General features: G+C 48.0%; 1 protein-coding gene across 3 annotated transcripts in view; it reads left to right on the forward strand.

Moving 5' to 3' along the window:
• Nucleotides 1–20,250, forward strand: part of TTC7A (tetratricopeptide repeat domain 7A) — a 489,583-nt gene that overhangs the window by 188,909 nt on the left and 280,424 nt on the right. For 2 of the 3 annotated variants that reach the window (XM_040351571.1, XM_040351573.1), the window contains one exon: nt 5,077–5,181. The exons of the other annotated variant lie outside the window; for it this stretch is intronic. In XM_040351571.1, coding sequence (XP_040207505.1) covers nt 5,077–5,181 — 105 coding nt within the window. The remainder of the gene's footprint in view (nt 1–5,076; nt 5,182–20,250) is intronic. 3 annotated transcript variants of the gene reach the window in all.

The raw sequence follows: 20,250 nt of genomic DNA on the forward strand, positions 1-20,250 counted from the left end.
GGACGCAGAGCTACAGTTAAAACTGGCAGCAGTCCAACAAGCAGCCGCACCTTCTACGAACAGTGAGTACAGCACAGCAGACGCAAGGAAGATTCCGTTTAGCGCTTTTAAAGCTTTTGATGAAAAGGACTGTGAAATTGATAACTACCTGGCAGACTTTGAGCGACAATGTAACCTGCACCGAATTGCTAGAAGAGAGTGGGTTGCAATATTGTCAGGCAAACTGTCAGGCAAAGCTTCTGATGCTTTCCGGACCGTGCCAGATCAGGATATCCATAGCTACGCCCGGGTTAAAGAAGCGCTCCTGGCTCGTTATGCAGTAACCCCAGAGTCCCACCGACAGAAGTTCAGGGACTCACGCAAAACCACGAAAGAATCTTACGCAGAATGGGCATGCCAGCTGTCCCTGTCGGCCTCTAACTGGGTTAACAGCAGCCAGGCCACCACCGCAGAGGACATTTTGCAACTAATGCTCCTGGAGCAATTTTACAATCACATCCAGACGGATGTCAAAGATTGGGTGAGAGATCGCAGGCCCATGACTCTACCAGAGGCCGCGAAGTTGGCGGATGAATATGCGGATACTCGCAAGACAAACCAGGTCACACCACGGGTACAACCTCCACAACCAACGGCGCCCTCACACCCACCAGCCGCTAGATACCAACCGCCTAACAGACCGATGACATCTAGCCCTCGCTACCCACGCCAGGAGGACAACGAACAACGCTGCTTCCGGTGCAAACAGTTGGGTCACTTCAAGCAGAATTGCCCCATGAACGACAACACCAGGTCAAATTGGTCTCAACCTGGGTACCGCCCACCAGCAGCAGCCCATTGTGTAGACTCGGCTTGGGATCTCCAGGAGCTGGGTCCGGAAGAACCATTGGGCACCCCTTACGAAGCCCTCATGGTACAATCTGTTATTACGGACAACAGGGAACACCATTGTCAGCTGGTCATGGGCGACCGCCATGAGCCGGAGGGGCCTTGGAGGGAGCTGGGCAGAAAGAGGCACCGCCAGCTACCCTCCAAGAAGAAGAGGTCCTGGAAGTCATATAACCAGCGGACCTGGGAGGAGAAGAAGCGACTGGAGGAGATGGAATCGCAGCGGGCGCCCCAGATGCGGGCCGAGATGTTCGCCAAGGGCCCACCGGTGGCCCCTTACACCACCACCCAGTTCCTGATGATGAAGGACCACGTGGAGAGCCTGCAGGACATGAGCAAGCAGGATCTGATCCGTGAGTACATAGAGCTGGAGGAGTGCATAAGCCGCATGGAGGAGGAGAACAACCACCTGAGGTCACAGCGGGCTGACCCCCCCAGGCTCCATGAACTGGAGATGGAGCTGGAGAAGCTCAAAGAGGAGAACCGGCGGCTGCGGAGGGAGCAGGGGGTGGCTGACCTTATGGGGCTCTGAGTCCCCTCTCCCCCCCCCCCCCCCGGACTCTGAGCACCAGTGCTACAGCATTTCAACAAATATAACTTTTTCTTTTTATGAATCTCCTGTGATTGTCACTTCAGAGCCATAACCTGCCCCCTCCCATAGCGGGACACCTAGACGGCGGCGCACAGACCCATTCGCTGTCTTCACACTGACTTCTGGTGACTTTGCAGATCGCACAAAGACTTGGGGACTGACCGGCGTGTGATCTGACGACCCGGTAGCATACCTGAGTCGGAAGCAGTTACCAATGGAGGTCAGTCACGCCAAACGGAGTTAACCTCGGACTAAAAGCTCTGAACCCGTCAACCCTACTGGACCAGGGAAGGTCCAACCGGGTTTGCCGGAGCAGGGAGAAAAAGGGGGGCCATTGTGAAGGATGTCAGTGTAAATCTCCCTGCTTGGTTCATGTGTCACAAGCTATTGACATGTTAATGACCCTTCCTCAGCCAGCTCCCTAGTTCAAATGGTAATTGATTTATTGTGTGTGGGAAGGAGACCGGCCTTACTGTTTACAATGATTAGATAAGGGGCTCATGTTAATTATTCTGATTGCTTCATTGTGGTCAGGCTGTTACACCTAGTAATTAACTCCGCTGATGTCCTTATCTAAAGAAACGTGTCTGCATGGTCGGCTCCGACTTGTCTCCTATAATCTGTATGGGAAACCCCACTGTGTGAGGGGGGCGTTCCTAACAGGCTGTAACCACATATAAGCTGAGTTTTTGTGTCAATAAAGTGTCTTGTTCCAGCAGTAAGCTTGTCTCATGTGTGGCTTTCTGGGCGATTCCAGGGATATCCCTCCTCGTGGAATATTGGGGTGATTGTCGTTATGGGAAGAAGGGAACGTTGACGGGGATATCATACCGATACCGTCACAACCCCTATGGCAGGGCTCGACAAATACCGGTCGCCAGGTCGACTAGAAATAGCGTCCTGGTGACTTGGCTTGGAAGGTGGGCAAAAAAAATAAATTTGTTCCATAGGACCGGCGCTCCGCGGACTAGGCCGAAGCCGTGGCCTCGCCTAAAACATCCTGCCCGCAGATCGCCGCGATCCTGGGAAAAGGCTGCGAGCGGCATCTGCCCGCTTTTACCCTTTAAGATCTTCATAGGCGATGTTTAAAACAATCTACAGGTTGCATGTTTTGAGTTACAGAGGAGGTCTAGGGCTAGAATTATTACTCTTGCTCTACCAATCGCGGCGATACCTCACATGTGTGGTTTGAACACCGTTTACATATGCGGGCGCTGCTCACGTATGTGTTCGCTTCTGCGCATAAGCTTGTCGGGACGGGGTGCGTTTTCTGGCTCCTAACTTTTTTTGCTGGATCCTAGATTCCAAGCAAATTTGTCAAACCCTGCCCTATGGTGACATATCCGCGGAAACCCGCTTCTGGCCAATCCGATCTGCGAAATCCAGATGTCTGGAGACCCTATTTTCCATCCGCCTGGTGGATTGGATAGGATCGGATAAAAACAGACAGGTGGTCCGTTTCATCCGATCTCCTCATAGAGGAGAGCGGGACTCTGACAGGTCCGTCTCTGAACAGTGAGCGGAGACGGACCTGTCATCCGCCTGCTTAGCGGGGAACAGCGGATCGATCCCCTGCTGAGCAAAGCGGAGTTCGTGGAGCGGACCGCCCATGTGAAAGAACCCTTATGCCGCGTACACACGATCGGTTCGTCTAATGAAAACAGTCTTTTTCATCAGAAGAACCGATCGTGTGTGGGCCTCATCGGTTTTTTATCCATTGGTGAAAAAACTAGGAACTTGTTTTAAAATTATCTGATGGTTAAAAAAAACGATAGAAAAAAACGATCGTCTGTGGAAATCCACGCATGCTCAGAATCAAGTTGACTCATGCTTGGAAGCATTGAACTTCATTTTTCTCAGCACGTCTTGTGTTTTACATTACTGCGTTCTGACACGATCGTTTTTTTAACTGGTGGTGTGTAGGCAAGACTGATGAAAGTCAGCTTCATGGGATATCTGATGAAAAAATCCATCAGACAGTTTTCATCGGATGAACCGATCGCGTGTACAGGGCATTACACTTTAATTGCAGCATATCTGAAATCAAAAGTGCTCATTTTAAAGCTTATATGCAAGTTATTGTCATAAAAAGTGTTTGGGGATGTATCAATGTATTTTCGGGAGCAGTGATTTTAATAATAAAGTGAAACAATAAAAGTGAAATATTCCTTTAAATTTCGTACCTGGGAGGTGTCTATAGTATGCCTGTAGTTGATGTAAACAACAAGTTTGAAAAAATAGGCCTGGTTCTTAAGTGGTTAAACATACTAATAGGGTAATTGGCTTATAGTAAGTATTCAGGGGGTTATCTTCAAAAGGGATACGCCGGCGTATCTACTGATACGCCGTCGTATCCCTGTTTCTATCAATGGAACTGATCCACAGAATCAGTTTACCATAGATAGGCAGAAGATCCGACATGTGTAATTGAATTACACTGTCGGATCTTAAAGCGGATGTGCCACGGGAAAAAAATATTAAAAGCCAGCAGCTATAAATACTGCAGCTGCTGACTTTTAATATTAGGACACTTACCTGTCCTGGAGTCCAGCGCCGATCGCAGCAGAGGACGAGCGATCGCTCGTCTCTCTGCTGCTCCCCCCCCCCCCCGCCATCCACGCTGAGGGAACCAGGAAGTGAAGCGCTGCGGCTTCACTTCCCTACGGCGCATGTGCGAGTCGTGCCGCGCCCGCCGATTGGCTCCCGCTGTGTGCTGGGAGCCTAGTGTTCCCAGCACACAATGGGGGGGGGGGCGACGGGATGTGACGGAATGCCTGTCTTTTGCCCTTTAGACAGGTATCTGCACCCCCCCTCTCCCCTGAAAGGTGTCAAATGTGACACCGGAGGGGGGGAGGGTTCCGATCAGCGGGACTCCACTTTGGGGTGGAGAACCGCTTTAAGGATGCAATTCTAGGCCGGCCGCTAGGTGGCGAGGCCATTGCGGCCGGCCTAGAATATGCAAATGAACCCTTACGGCGATCCACGAACGTTCCGACGGGCCCGTCGCGCTGAATCAACGTCGTTTACGTCAAGTTACGCTGTGTAAAAATAGGGCTAAGTCCTATTTGACTAAGCCCTATTAAGTATGGCCGTCGTTCCCGCGTCGAAATTTTAAACTCTACGTCGTTTGCGTAAGACGTCCGTGAATGGCGCTGGACGCCATTTACGTTAACGTCTAAGCAAATGACGTCGGAGCGACGTCTGTTAGCGCAATGCACGTCGGGTAAGTTACCCGACGGAGCATGCGCAGTACGTCCGGCGCGGGAGCGCGCCTAATTTAAATGGGACTCGCCCCATTAGATTCGGCACGCCTTGCGCCGGACGGATTTGAGTTACACCGCCGCAAATTTCCAGGTAAGTGTGTTGTGGATCGATACCTAACTTAGGAAATTTGCGGCAGTGTAACTTAAATCACTTAAGTTACGTTGCGCTGCGGGGCTGTGGATTTGGCCCTCAGTATTCTCAGTAAAAAGCTGGAAAATATAGCGGCAGTATAAAAACCTAATTTTTCTATTCACGCACAGAGATCCATATATGAGTATCTGTAGGAATAATGATTAATGGCTCCTAATCCTCTCTCACCTTTCCTCCTCCAGTATTCCTCTGCTGTGTCGGTACTGAGAGAGTGCAGCAAGCTGCGTCCCACAGACCCAACTGTTCTGCTCCTCGCTGCCAAGGTCTGCATTGGGCCACTTCACTGGGTAAGTCCGCCGGAGGAAGGAGTCTTACATAATGCATGAGGCTCCGCAGTGTGCTACCATGGTGTTTAAAAATAGGTACAGCATTTACATCTGGAGAGGGAGTTGCTGGAGCCGCATTTATTAGAAGCAGAACATTTTTTTTAAGGATTAATGTAGAAACACAAAATAACAGCTACGCCAGCTCAGGGAACTGCGTTCTGCCTTCGCTAACAGCGAAAATAAGGATCTTGTGACTCCAGCAGCTTAAGGCAGGCCATACATTGTGCAATTTTTTTGGCTTCGACCTATTGCTCGATTCCCCCATCAATACAGTCAGTGGGGTAGATTCAGGTACCTGTTACGGCGGCGTATCTCCAGATACGCCGCTGTAATTTCAAATCTGCGTCGGCGTTTCGTTACGCCGATTCACAAAGGCAGTTACGCTGTAAAAATAGGCTTCCTCCGCCGACGTAACTTGATTGCGGCGGCGTAGAATTGTGTGCAATATCACTTTAGCCGCTAGGGGCGCTTCCGTTGTTGTCGGCGTAGAATATGCTCATTTCCTACATACGCCGATTCACAAACGTACGTACGCCCGTCGCAATGTATTTACGTAGTTTGCGTTAAGGCTTTTTCGGCGTAACGTTGCTCTTGCTATTAGGAGGCGCAGCCAATGTTAAGTATGGACGTCGTTCCCGCGTCGCCATTTACGTTCATGTCGAAACCAATGACGTCCTTGCGACGTCATTTACTGCATTTACCTGAATCTACCCCACTACTGTTGATGGGGGAATCCCTCACTTGGAGCCATTGGGGTAGATTCAGGTAGGGGCGCGCACTGATACGGCGGCGCAGCATATCGTCTTTACGATACGCCGCCGTAAATTACAGGAGCAAGCGCTGTATTCACGAAGCACTTGCTCCGTAAGTTGCGGCGGCGTAGCGTAATTCAAATGATCCGGTAGGGGGCGTGGATCATTTAAATTAGGCGCGTTCCCGCGCCGAACGTACTGCGCATGCGCTGTCCCTAAAATTTCCCGACGTGCATTGCGGTAAATGACGTCGCAAGGATGTCATTGGTTTCGACGTGAACGTAAATGGCGTCCAGCGCCATTCACGGACGACTTACGCAAACGATGTCAAATTTTCAAATCGCGACGCGGGAACGACGTCCATACTTAACATTGGCTGCGCCTCCTAATAGCAGGAGCAACGTTACGACGAAAACGACTTACGCAAACGCCGTAAAAAACTACCGCCGGGTGCACGTACGTTTGTGAATCGGCGTAAGTATGTAATTTGCATACTCTACGCTGACAACTACGGGTGCGCCACCTAGCGGCCAGCGTGAGAATGCACCCTAAGATACGACGGCGTAAGAGACTTATGCCAGTCGTATCTTAGGCTAATGTCGGCGTATCTAGCTTTCTGAATACAGAAAGAAGATACGCCGGCGCAGCTTTGGAATTACGCGGCGTATCTATGGATACGCCGGCGTAATTCTTTCCTGAATCTACCCCATTGTATTCTGACAGCAGGAGGTTTCCCAGCCACCAGAATACAATAATTACCGATACAGCCACCGGCAGTGATCAAAAAAAAAAAGACGACAGACTGCTTTTACTGAAGTCCATCCATAGATCGATCAAATTTCAGCTGGTTCAGACTTTCACCAGGAAGCCTTCAATGGCGTCATAACTTAAAGGGGTTGTAAACCCTTCTTTTTTTATATTTTTATAATAAACATATCATACTTACCTCCACTGTGCAGTTAGTTTTGCACAGCGTGGCCCCGAATCCTCATCTTCTGGGGTCCCCCAATGGCGCTCGTGGCTCCTCCGCGCATTGTTAAACCCCCTAGGAGAAGCACTCTCCCAGGGGGGTTACCTTGCGGGCATGCTCCTGAGTCCAACATTTACGTCCATAGACACAGAATGCCGGACTCGGCCCCGCCCCCGGCGCCCGCATAATTGGATTTGATTGACAGCAGCGGGAATCAATGGCTGCGCTGCTATCTGTCCAATCAAGAGCCGAGAACCCAGAGACGTAGAGCACATCTCCGCTGAGGGAACGAAGGGCTCAGTTCAGAATTCCAACCATGGAGGGCTGAAGTTTGGTTCCCTTCAAGAGAACCTGCAGCATGGAAAAGGAAAAACCAGGGCTTATGACCAGGGCTTTTTTTCAGGTGGAACTTGGTGGAATTCAGTTCCACCATCTCCTGGCTCAGACCTTTGGGGAGTGGGAAGGGGCTGCTCACCACAATCACTTGTAAACAGGGCCACCATCAGGGGGGTACAGGCATTACACCTGTAAGGGGCCCGATGATCCCCAGGGGCCCGGTTACCAACCCCCCCCCCCCCCTCCCGGTTTTTTATTTTGTATTTTTTTTCCCGTCCGACCCAGACTTCAGCAACTCGCGTCAGGGGCCCACCCCCGTTTTGTTTTTATTTTATTTTATTTTTGTCGTCTGACCTTAGGAGAGAGAAGAGAAGACTTGAGTTGACTTTGTTTTGTTCGTCAGCACCAACCCCGTCCCGTCCCGCTTATCATCTCACGGCAGGAGAGAGAAGAGATGTCACTTTCGTTACCACAACCCCCTCCCCGTTTATCATCCCGCGGCAGGAGAGAGGAGGGCCCCCGCCGGTTCTATACTCAAGGGGGGCCCTGCCTAAAGCTGTGTAAGGCTCCATTCACACCTAGGCGTTTTAACGCCTGAAGCCCGACGCTATTGCAGCCTAAAATACGCTGGAGGGGTGATTTAACATTGTTCTCTATGGAGATGGTTCACATCTCCACGCCAAACGCAGAAACTCCGTACGCCTGAAGCTCAAAACAAGTCCCTGACCCTTTTTTTCAGGCGGCTTCGGCGTTCGGCATAGCCGAGAATGTTAAATCACCCCTCCAGCGAAAACAAGGGTAAAAAACGACGCGCTTTGTCGCGACAAATCGCGGTACAAAATGCCGCAATTTGTCGTGGCAAATCGCGGTACAAAACGCCGCAATTTGTCGCGGCAAATCGTGGTACAAAACGCCGCGCTAAGGTGTGAATGCAGCCTAAGGGGCCCCAAAATGTGTGATTGCTGCCCTGCTTGTAAACATAGAAGTCCGATTTCTGTGTTTACAAGTGACAGCTCTGCACTGTGTGTGCCACCCCCCTGAACTCTGTATGTAATGCAATCCTGGCATTTAATGCCCCCTCCTACTGTTTGTGAAATTTGACTGACCACACCCACTATTTGATGTGATTTGGAGGTTGTGGGTGGGGGAGGGGTTTTGGGGGGTCGTGGTTGAGTTCTAGCACCTATCATTTGAGAAAAAAAGCCCTGATTATGACCATGTCCTGTTTTTTACATGTGGGCTGTTACTCATTTTAGTGTGTTTTCTGGAAGACATTTACCGCTCCGTAGACCGCCTAATCATCGCCAAGACAATGATTCCAATTTCCGTAAATCCGGCGGCTTTGGACGCGGCGGTAATGTCATCCTTCTAACCCGTAATAATGTTTACCTGCCGCTGAGCCATTAATCTGTAAATGTTTGATGTGCTTTATCGCTGTTTCTACATTTGGGAAGTGTCTGGGACAATAGGTAATAAATAATGTTTACAAAGTTGATCATTTTGCTACCTCGCCTCTTAATATCAAATTTGTCAGATAGGCAGAAGCGGGGCTTTAACAAAACCCGCGGGACAACATTTCTGCTGATAAATTAAACAGGTGCTGCACCCTCATGAGCGGCGGATCATTTGCTGTGAAGCTCGCCATTCCAAGGCTTTAATGAGAACAGCCTACGGTACAGGAATTGAGCGGCATCCGGCCTCGCATAATAAGCAATCTGCTTGTAACAATGGATAGCATGTCCTAAAAACAGATCACACCACAAAGTGAGTGCAGATCCAGGCTCACCTGTATATGGGAACTGTTTTTCTACCCTTATGTGCGACAGAAAAAAGCTGGTTGTTACCCCACTTGAGGACCAGACCTTTTCAGACGCTTTTTGGGGCAGATCCACAAAGCGAGTACGCCGGCGTATCTACTGATACGCCGGCGTACTTTCAAATTTCCTGCGTCGTATCTTTGTTTTGAATCCTCAAAACAAGATGAATGAATGAATGAAAAAAAAAAATGAATGAATGAATGAATGAAAAACTTATAAAGCGCGGCGCATGCGAACTGAATCGCTTCTGGGCGCTAAGACGGCATCTGCGGTCTTCGTACGCCTTCGGATCTAAGATGCAATTCTTCGGCGTCCGCTGGGTGGAGTTCCCGTCGTTATCCGCGTCGAGTATGCAAATTAGCTATTTCCGACGATCCACGAAGGTACGAGCGGCCGTCGCATTCTTTTATGTCGTCTCTAGTCGGCTTTTTCCGGCGTATAGTTAAAGCTGCTGTTTGGTGGCGTATAGTTAAACCTGCTATGTTAAGTATGGCCGTCGTTGCCGCGTTTAATTTGAATTTTTTTTTTCCGTTTGCGTAAGTCGTCCGTGAATCGGGATGGATGTAATTTACGTCCACGTCAAAACAATGACTTCCTTGCGACGTCATTTAGCACAATGCACGGCGGGAAATTTAGGGACGGCGCATGCGCAGTTCGTTCGGCGCGGGGACACGCTTCCTTTAAATGAAACACGCCCCCCTACTCGCCGATTTGAATTAGGGGGTTACGCCGCGAGAGATACACTACGCCGCCGTAACTTAAGGCGTGAATTCTTCCAGGATTCAAAACAAAAAAAGTAAGTTACGGCGGCGTAGCGTATCTCAGATGCGCTGCGCCGGGGCAGATCTTTGTGGATCTGCCCCTTTGTATACAGGTAAAAATATGTATATTTTGCTAGAATATTTCTTAGAACCCCCAAACATTATAAATATTTTTTAACAGAGGCCCTGGAGAATATAAGAGTTGGTTGTTGCAATTTTTTATGTCAGGAGGTATTTGCCTAGTGTTTTTTCAAACGCAATTTTTTGGGGAAAGAATATACTTTAACCACTTCAATACCGGCATTTTCACCCCCTTCCTGCCCAGGCCAATTTTTTGTTTTCAGCACTGTCGCACTTTAAATGAATATTGCGCGGTCATGCAACACTATACTCGTATGACATTTTTATGATATTTTCCCCCACAAATAAAGCTTTCTTTTGGTGGTATTTGATCACCTCTACGGTTCTTATTTTTTGCGCTATAAACAAAAGAACAGTGGTAAGTTTAAAAAAAAAACACAATGGGCCAGATCCACAGCCAGGCGGCGCAGCGGAACGTAACCTATTTAGGTTACACCGCCGCAAATTTTCGGGCAAAGTGCCCGATCCACAAAGCACTTACCTTGAAATTTGCGGCGAGTCCCATTTAAATTAGGCGCGCTCCCGCGCCGGACGTAATGCGCATGCTCCCGACGCTATTTTCCCGACGTGCTTTGCGTTACGTTGCGCCGAGTTTTGTGAATCGCGTCGTGTAAAAAAGAGATGTGGCGGGAAAAATGTTTTTTAAAAAAAAAAATTGACAGCGACGCGGGAAAGAAGGGTATACTTTTACATGGTGTACTAAGTTTACACTTTGTAAAAGCAGCCCTAATTTTGCGACGGCAAACTAACACTTACGGAGACTTAACGAAGGGAAAAAGCTTTGTGGATCTCCGTAAGTGCTAATTTGCATACCCGACGCTGGATTACGACGAGAAATGCCCCCAGCGGCGGCCGCGGTATTGCATCCTAAGATCCGACAGTGTAAAACTATTACACCTGCCGGATCTTAGGAATATCTATGCGTAACTGATTCTGTGGATCAGTCGCATAGATAGAAACAGGGATACAACGGCGTATCAGCAGATACGCCGTCGTATCCCTTTTGTGGATCTGGCACAATATTTTTTACTTTTTGCTATAATAAATATCCCAGTTTAAAAAAAAAAAAAATAATGTTTTCCTCATTTAGGCCGATAAGTATTCTTCTACATATTTTTGGTAAAAAAAAAATCGCAATAAGTGTATTAAGTGTATATTGTTTGGTGCGATTTTTATCATGACTGTGACGTTGCAGCAGACGTATCGGACACTTTTGTCACTATTTTGGGACCATTCACATTTATACAGCTATAAAAATGCACTGATTACTGTGTAAATGTCACTGGCAGGGAAGGGGTTAACACTAGGGCGCGATCAAGGGGTTAAATGTGTTACCGTATATACTCGTGTAAAAGCCGAGTTTTTCAGCACATTTTTTTGTGCTGAAAATGCCCCCCTCTGCTTTTACTTGAGTCACCTTTTTGCACCTGATCTCCCGGACTTTGGGGACCCGGTACCGGCCATCTGTAAACTTGGCACACAATCTCCTCAGTAGAAGTGGGGACCCAGTAAGTCACTGGGGCCCCTTGGTAGCATCAGTTGCTCCGGGCCAGGAGGGCCCAGAGTTAGGAACTCTGCGTAGCACGCGACCCCAGGCCAGGAAGGCCATAGTGGTGGGGCCCGTGATGTGTGCACACCCTAAAGGTGGGTGCCGCACCCGGAACCAGGAACCCGCGAAGAACCCAGAACAATGGCCTCCGCCACAGAAATACCCCTCCCTAGCATGCACAGCGAGGCCCAACTCGCTCCTCCCGGATCCCTCTGGCGCCATCTGCCGTCCAGAGATGAAACCGTATCTCTGGACGTACAGACTGACCCACAGGACAATCTAGGATTTGGCGACAGCCAAATTTATCAAAATCAAGAATGAGAGCAACATAACTCTCTCATTCCCCCACTAAATTTAACATAGCATCCTTTCTGAAGGTAAAGGGGCGCTACATATTCAAGTGGTTATACCGGGGCGATGACTGCAGCCATTAGGCCAGCTGATCTAAGAGCTGATCATCTCTATGGTCCAGGAGACCGATGAGCATGTTTTCACTTCCGGTTAGGGCAAATGTAAACAGAGCCACTCTTGAAAGTATGAGTTAAAAAAAAAAAACCCTATTGATCTAAAAAAAAAATGGCTCTGTTTAAATTTTGCATTAACCGGAAGTGACAAAATGCTCATCGGTCTCCTGGACCATAGAGATGATTGGAGACCTTCCAGTCCCCGATCAGCTCTATGATCAGCAGGCATAACGGCTGTAGTCATCGCCCCGGTATAACCACTTATATACAATATATATGTATATTAGTATATACGCATGATTTTTTGACACTGGTTAACGCTCACACGCCGCACATGCGTCACTGGGCTTAGGTGTTGGTACGCTCCCAGCTCAAAGATCGAGCTGCCGAAAAACAGCTCTCGGTCACAAGAACACACCAGTAACCGCTGGTCACATGATCGCTGATCCTCCCCGCCCCCTGGCCATTAATAGCTGTTAATGGGAACGCCAGGGCAGGTGGGCAGGGGTTAAAGCTGAAGTTTAGTTAATAATAATTTTTTCTCTATGGCTTTAGTTACATTACTTACCTGTAATGAAGGATGTCCTATGATGTGCAGGTTGCTGGATTCTGCAGAAATCTTCACTGCAGGGCTGCCCTGTCTTCTTCCTGCTGCTGATCTTCCAGCATTGTAGGGGATAACAGCTTCAGGTTTTTGGGCTCAGCTGTACCAAAGATGACTGACCAGGACACACCTCCTCCTTTCTCTTTTCCTGTGGAGAAAATGGTCGTGTTTGGTGCAGCTGAACCCGTAGATCTGAAGCTGCTGTCCAGAGTGCTGGAAGTTCAGCAGCAGGAAGAGGACAGGGCAGCCCTACAGTGAAGATTTCTACATAATCCAGCTGCCTGCACTTAACCACTTAAGGACCGCCTCATGTACATATACGTCAGCAGAATGGCACAGGCAGGAACATCAACGTATATATACGTGCCCTGCTTGACGTGGGTCGGGGGTCCGATCGGGACCCCCCCGGTACATGCGGCGGTCCCCGTGGCTTCAGGAGCGATCCGGGACGACGGCGCGGCTATTCGTTTATAGCCGCTCCGTCACGATCGCTCCCCGGAGCTGAAGAACGGGGAGAGCCGTGTGTAAACACGGCTTCCCCGTGCTTCACTGTGTCGGCGCATCGATCGCGTCATCCTATTTATAGGGAAGACACGATCGATGACGTCATTCCTACAGCCACACCCCCCTACACTAGTAAACACATACACAGTGATCCCTAAATGTTACAGCGCCCCCTGTGTTTAACTCCCAAACTGCAACTGTCATTTTCACAATAAAGAATGCAATTTAAATGCATTTTTTGCTGTGAAAATGACAATTGTCCCAAAAATGTGTCAAAATTGTCCGAAGTGTCCGCCATAATGTCGCAGTCACGAAAAAAATCGCTGATCGCCGCCATTGGTAGTAAAAATAAATAAATAAAAATGCAAAAAAACTATCCCCTATAACACTATAAATTTTGCGCAAACCAACCAATAAACGATTATTGCGATTTTTTTTACCAAAAATAGGTAGAAGAATACGTATCGGCCTAAACTGAGAAAAAAAAAAATGTTATATATGTTTTTGGGGGATATTTATTATAGCAAAAAGTAAAAAATATTGCATTTTTTTCAAAATTGTCGCTCTATTTTTGTTTATAGCGCAAAAAATAAAAACCGCAGAGGTGATTAAATACCACCAAAAGAAAGCTCTATTTGTGGGGGAAAAAAGGACGCCAATTTTGTTTGGGAGCCACGTCGCACGACCGCGCAATTGTCTGTTAAAGCGACGCAGTCCCGAACTGTAAAAACCCCTTGGGTCTTTAGGCAGCATTTTGGTCCGGGGCTTAAGTGGTTAATGGGACATCCTTCATTACAGGTATAGAAAATAACTGGAGCTGGAGAGAAAAAATAAATATAAAAATCAACTTTAAGGGTCGGTTCACACCATGAAGGGCGCTGTGCGTTCCTGTGTGATCTAGGTGCAGTGTAATTTCAATTTTTTTTTTTTTTGTCGTTTTTCAGAAGCCGAAAAATGATGTGAAGCCCACACACGATCATTTTAAATGACATTTTTAAAAAAACTTTTTACAAGCCGAAAAATGATCGTGTGTACGGGGCATGACACCCTCTGCAGACTACAAGTGTAGTGCATTTTGTAACTGGTGTGAACAGTTCTTATATACAGGTAAGCCTGGATTTGTGCACCTATCCTGGAAAACTGTGTCCTTTGCATCATATATAACTTTTAGGCCCCTTTCACACTGGGGCGTTATTCGAGCGTTATTCAAGCGTTTTTTCAAGCGTTATTCGAGCGAAGCCTCATCTGCAATCCCAATGTGCTGGTAAAGCACTGCTAAGACCCTAACGTTTTAGGGCGTTTTTGCAGTGCCTCAGTGTGAAAGGGCAAGGCGTTTTTACAGCGCTTTCAATTCATTTCAATGGAGAGGGGCGTTTTTGGAGCGTTTTTTTTTTGGCGCCCAAAAGCTGCTCCAAAGATGCTGCTTGCAGGACTTTTCTCAACGCCCCGCCAGTGCAACGCCTCAGTGTGAAAGGGCAATGCGTTTTTACAGCACTTTCAATTCATTTCAATGGAGAGGGGCGTTTTTGGAGCGTTTTTTTCAGCGTTTAAAAGCTGCTCCAAAGATGCTGCTTGCAGGACCCAGTGTGAAAGGGTCCATTGAGATGCATGAAGAGCGTTTTGTAAGCAGTTTAATAGCGTTATTTTTAACGCTAAAACGCTGCAAAAACGATTCAGTGTGAAAGGGGTCCTAATGTTTAGATGTTTTTGAAATTTTACATTAGTTTCCAGTCCCTCTGACTCCCAAACCCCTGGATCCTTATGCCGCGTACACCCGGTCGTTTTTTGGCATGAAAAAAAACGATGTTTTTCAGCATGTCCAAAAAACGAAATTTTTCCAACTTCATCATTAAAAACGATGTTGCCCACACACCATCGTTTTTAAAAAATGATGAAAAAAGCGCGGTGACATACAACACGTACGACGGCACTCTGAAGGGGAAGTTCTATTCGCCTTTGGACTGCTTTTAGCTGATTCTTTGTTGGTAAAAGACGATTCACGCTTTTTTGTCTGTTACAGCGTGATGAATGTGCTTACTCCATTATGAACGGTAGTTTTACCAGAAAGAGCGCTCCCGTCTCATAACTCGCTTCTGGGCATGCGTGGGTTTAAAACGTTGTTTTAGCCCACACACGATCATTTTTTACAACCCGAAAAACAACATTTTAAGAAGCCGAAAAACGATGTGAAGCCCACACACGATCATTTTAAATGACGTTTTGAATAACTTCAGTTTTTTTCATGCCGAAAAACGACTGTGTGTACGCGGCATCAGGCTGCACGTACCTTACATTTGTCGGTATCTTTTTTCAATGTTTGACAAACAATTTCTGTGCTGCAACTGCTGCAGAAAAACTGTAATTTGGACGCACATAATTACAGATACGTTCACATTTTCCAGGACATTTCACGGCACATACCCAGCAAATGACTACTTGTCATGTTTATACAAACTCCATTCAAAAGGAGCGTTTTTGAATTAAATCCAAGCGTGGAAATTATATTTAGCTGCCAAAGTGGGTTCAGCAAAACATTCATCGCAGTAATGTGGAGCATCTCCTAATGTAGCCTGAGATCCGTGCTCGATAAAATTCCCGCATTGATTTCCATCGGCACAATTTGAGCGTCGTTAGTGATAATTAGGTAGAGTGTAAATCAATGTGTATGTAAACCCTAAGGCCGCGTCGTTCCAAACCGGCCGCGTCGTTCCAAGCCGCGTCGTTCCAAACACGCGGTCGTTCCAAACCGATGAGAATGGACCGAAGTTCAGTTTCATCGGTCCAAACCGACCGTGTGTATGGCCCATCGGTCTGTTGTCCTTCGGTCCAAAATTTTAAAACATGCTTTAAAATCGAACCGATGGACCGCTGCCCGATCGGTCCAAACCGATGTTTAGTACAGAAAGCATCGGTTCAAAACCCGCGCATGCTCAGAATCAAGTCGACGCATGCTTGGAAGCATTGAACTTCGTTTTTTTCAGCACGTTGTGTGTTTTACGTCACCGCGTTCTGACCGATCGGATTTTGGAACGATGGTGTGTACGCACATCAGACTGTCAGGCCACTTCATCGGTGAACCGATGGAAATGGCCCGTCGGACCATTCTCATCGGTTTGGAACGACCGTGTGTACGCGGCCTAACAATCAACTCCTCGTGTTTTGCTCTCTTGTTCATCCGTTGAATACTCTGTTAAAGAATACTCTGGGTTTGAAAAAGTCGGCACATGCAAGTACTGTAGGTTCTAGTTTCGCTCCTACACTGCCATCTTGGATTTTCAAGCTTCTTTCCCTCACCGCCATCTTTGATTGGCGAGCTGTCTTTTTTCCCTCACCGCCATCTTGGATTAATGAGCCGTCTTCTCTCCTACACTGCCATCTTGGATTTCCGAGCTGTCTTCGCTCCCACGACGCCATCTTGGATTTTCAAGCTGTCTTCATTCCCTCACCACCATCTTGGATTTTCGAGCTGTCTTCGCTCCAACGTGATCATGGATTTGGGAACTGTCTTCGCTCTCACACCGCCATCTTGGATTTGGAAGCTGTCTTCACACCTACACTGCCATCTTGGATTTGGGAGCTGTTTTCGCTCCCATATTACCATATTGGATTTAGGAGCTGTCTTCGCTCCCGCACAATCATCTTGAATTTGGGAGCTGTCTTTACTCCTATACTGCCATCCTGAAATGGGGAGCTGTCTTTTCTCTGGCACTGCTATCTTGGATTTGGGACCGGTCTTCTCTCCCACACCACCATCTTGGATTTTCGAGCTGTCTTTGCTCCCACAACATGATCTTGGATTTGGGAGCTGTCTTCTCTCCCATGCCGCCATCTTGGATTTGGGAGCTGTCTTCACTCCTACACTGTTATCTTGGATTTGGAAGCTTTCTTCACACCTACACTGCCATCTTGAATTTGGGAGCTGTTTTCGCTCCCATATCACCATCTTGGATTTAGGAGCTGTCTTCGCTCCCGCACCATCATCTTGAATTTGGGAGCTGTCTTCACTCCTACACTGCCATCCTGAAATGGGAAGCTGTCTTTTCCCCGGCACTGCCATCTTGGATTTAGGAGTGGTGTTCTCTCCCACACCACCATCTTGGATTTGGGAGCAGATATTTACTAAATAGCCAGCAGCATGCTGAAAATAAAAACTAAGCTGCAAGCTTCTTTTAACCACTTGGGGTACAGGCTGTTTATAAACAACCTGTCAATGGCAATTGGTTAAAGCCCAATTCCAGGAATTCAGCCATTTTGTAAAAAGTGAAGGCACACTAGGAGTTAAGTTCAACTGGGTGCATGACATCTCCTGGACTTCTCTCTGTTTACATTTGCTCTGCCAGAGAGACACTCCGGGATCTGAGAGGATAGAAACACACAGAGCAGCTATGCCCGCTCCTCCCCTCTGCTGCCTGTTCACAGAAGCCTTGGTATTTTGTGAATGTGTTCACAAAATGCCAAGGCTTCTGTGACTGGGCAGGAGGAGGAGGGGGACAGGTATAGCAGCTGCAGTAACTCTACTGTTGAAGCTGCAGAGATCAGAAGGATCAGCGTCGGGGCTCTGGGAAATACAGTACTATAAACCTTTCAGCTATAAGGAAAGATATAGCGGTAAGCCCAGAAGATAGCATGCACCTCCTTGGAATTAACTCATAGCATGCCTTCACTTTTTACAAAGAAGCTGAATTCCTGGATTTAAATTCATACTCTGGGACAGTACCCCTTCCCTTCTGGATTTTCAAAAAGATATTCTATGTATACGTTTCAGCTGTTAGAATTTAGGAATGGAACGTCCTTTCATTTGATGTGTATGAGTCATAGATTTGATGTGGATGCACCACAGATGGACTTTTTTTTGTTAAGCTTCTAACTACTGTTTTGGATCATTCCCCATTGGCATTCCATGGTTATGGGTCAGCCCTGGTGTGTTAAGTCTGCACAATATCAGAGGCTTTTATTGCTACAGAGTGGAGTAGAAGGAATGCGTCAGCTTTTCCACCTGCCAAATGTGGACTTATTGACTTCACATTGGCCTTTGCCCAACAATGATCTTAAATGTGTTGTTTGTAACTTTTGTGCCACATATGCAGCCGTATTTATCATTCCTCCAGTTAACGGCTTTTGGAGAGAAATTCATTCTTGCTGCAGAGAAATATATTTAGAGGAGATAGAGGTCATAAAGGGCCGCCGGTCTTAGGTCTACGCAGAGCGGAATTTATAATATGGCATGTACATTGTTTATGCAAATGCAAGGCAGTTTTATTTTGCATAGTAAAGCAAATATTTATTAGGACTATTCTATCTGACCTCCTAATATGTGGGTTCCCGGCTGTCTCTGCACCCTCCTCCTTCATGGTCTAGGTATTGCTTCATGAGCCTGTCCATCATAATGATAGACTGGTAGAGATAGAGAGCAGAGCCAGCTGCAACCGCAGAAATGGGAAGCCACTTCAGTGCCTATTGCACTTTCAAATACTCTGGGCTAGATTCACATAGATCAGCGGATCTTTAGATCGGCGTGACCTATGTGATTTAAGATCCGCTGCCGCAAGTTTGAGAGGCAAGTGGGTAATTCACAAAACACTTACCTCCAAACTTGTGGCGGCGGATCGTAAATCCCCCGGCGGAATTCAAATTCCGCAGCTAGGGGGAGTGTAGCATTTAAATCAGGCGCGTCCCCGCGCCAGTTTAAATGCGCATGCGCCGTCCGCGAATTTTCCCGGCGTGCATTGCTCCCAATGACGTCGCTAGGACGTCATTGGTTTCGGCGTGAGCGTAACTCGCGTCCAGCGCGTTTGAGAATCGGCGTACGCAAACGACATAAAAAAATTGAGGCGGGAACGATGGCTATACTTAACATTGGCTGCGCCTCATAGAAGCAGGGGTAAGTATACGCCGGGAAAACCGCTAAGTAAACGTCGTAACAACACTGCGTCGGGCCCGCGTACGTTCGTGAATTGGCGTATCTCGCTGATTTACATATTTCTCAACGTAAATCAGCGAGAACGCCCCCCGCGGCCATTTTTAAATTGCAGTTAATCTTAGGCATATCTATGCGTAACTGATTCTATGAATCAGTCGCATAGATACGACGGGCCTAAGTCAGAGATACGACGGTGTATCAGGAGATACACCGTTGTATCTCTTTGTGAATCTGGCCCAGTATTTCTTTGCACCAGGGAATGAGTTTAGGCATGTTCAGATCCTAGTTTAAATCCAACTGAGTGGTCCCACCAGGAAGCTGTCACTGTCCTTGGCCAATCATAAGTGGTAAAGGCCAGTGGCGGCTGGTGGTATATTTTTCGGAAGGGGACAAACAATCCACCCGCTGACCCCCCCCCCCCCCAAACTCCCCCCCAGCATCAGTGGGTCGGTTGGTCACCAGCCCCGCACTTACCTCATCTAGGTCACGGCAGCACTTCCTGCGGGCGGCGTCTCCTCCTCCTGGTGCTTTATAGTGGCCTCCCCTGCGTCTCCTCCCTCCTCCACTTCGTCGGCCAATCAGGTGAAGGGTCTCAGGACTCGCTTCCTGGCCGGTGACTTGTCCTCAATGTTCCCCTAACTGGGAAGTTCCTTCACTGACTGCGCAGGCGCAAACTTCCCGACGGAAATCTCCGAACCTCGCACGGCATCCAGGCTCATTCTTTAACATCCCCGTGGATTGGAGGATGTTAAAAAAAGAGCCAGGAGGCCGAGCGAGCGGAGCGAGCCGTCCGAGCGCAGCGAGGATGTGTGGCCGACTGGCCACTTACCTCGAAATCCATGTCGCCCTGGATGCCGGCCGCGGTTCGGGGATTTCCTTCAGCAAGTTTGCGCATGCGCAGTCCTTGAAGGAACTTTCCCGATAGCTGGAACCATCTCAGCACATCAGCTTGCGCATGCGCTGGAACTTCCACGATAGCTGGAACCAGCACGGCAGATCACCGGGACAAGAATCAGGAAGACAATAGCAAATATTATTTTGCTATTGTCACACAACTGGGTGGGCTTGTGGCACAGTGCTCTGCGCCCAGTGCCCACCCTTTTTTGAGGCCTATTAAAGCCTCTGGCTCTAATCACGTGCTTCTAGGGAAAAAAAAAAAGGATGGAATCCACGCGTCCGGTGCCCCACATGTAGATTAGGGGGCCGGCCGCA

This window comes from Rana temporaria, chromosome 4, assembly GCF_905171775.1.
Source record: "Rana temporaria chromosome 4, aRanTem1.1, whole genome shotgun sequence".
Classification (NCBI taxonomy): domain Eukaryota; kingdom Metazoa; phylum Chordata; class Amphibia; order Anura; family Ranidae; genus Rana; species Rana temporaria.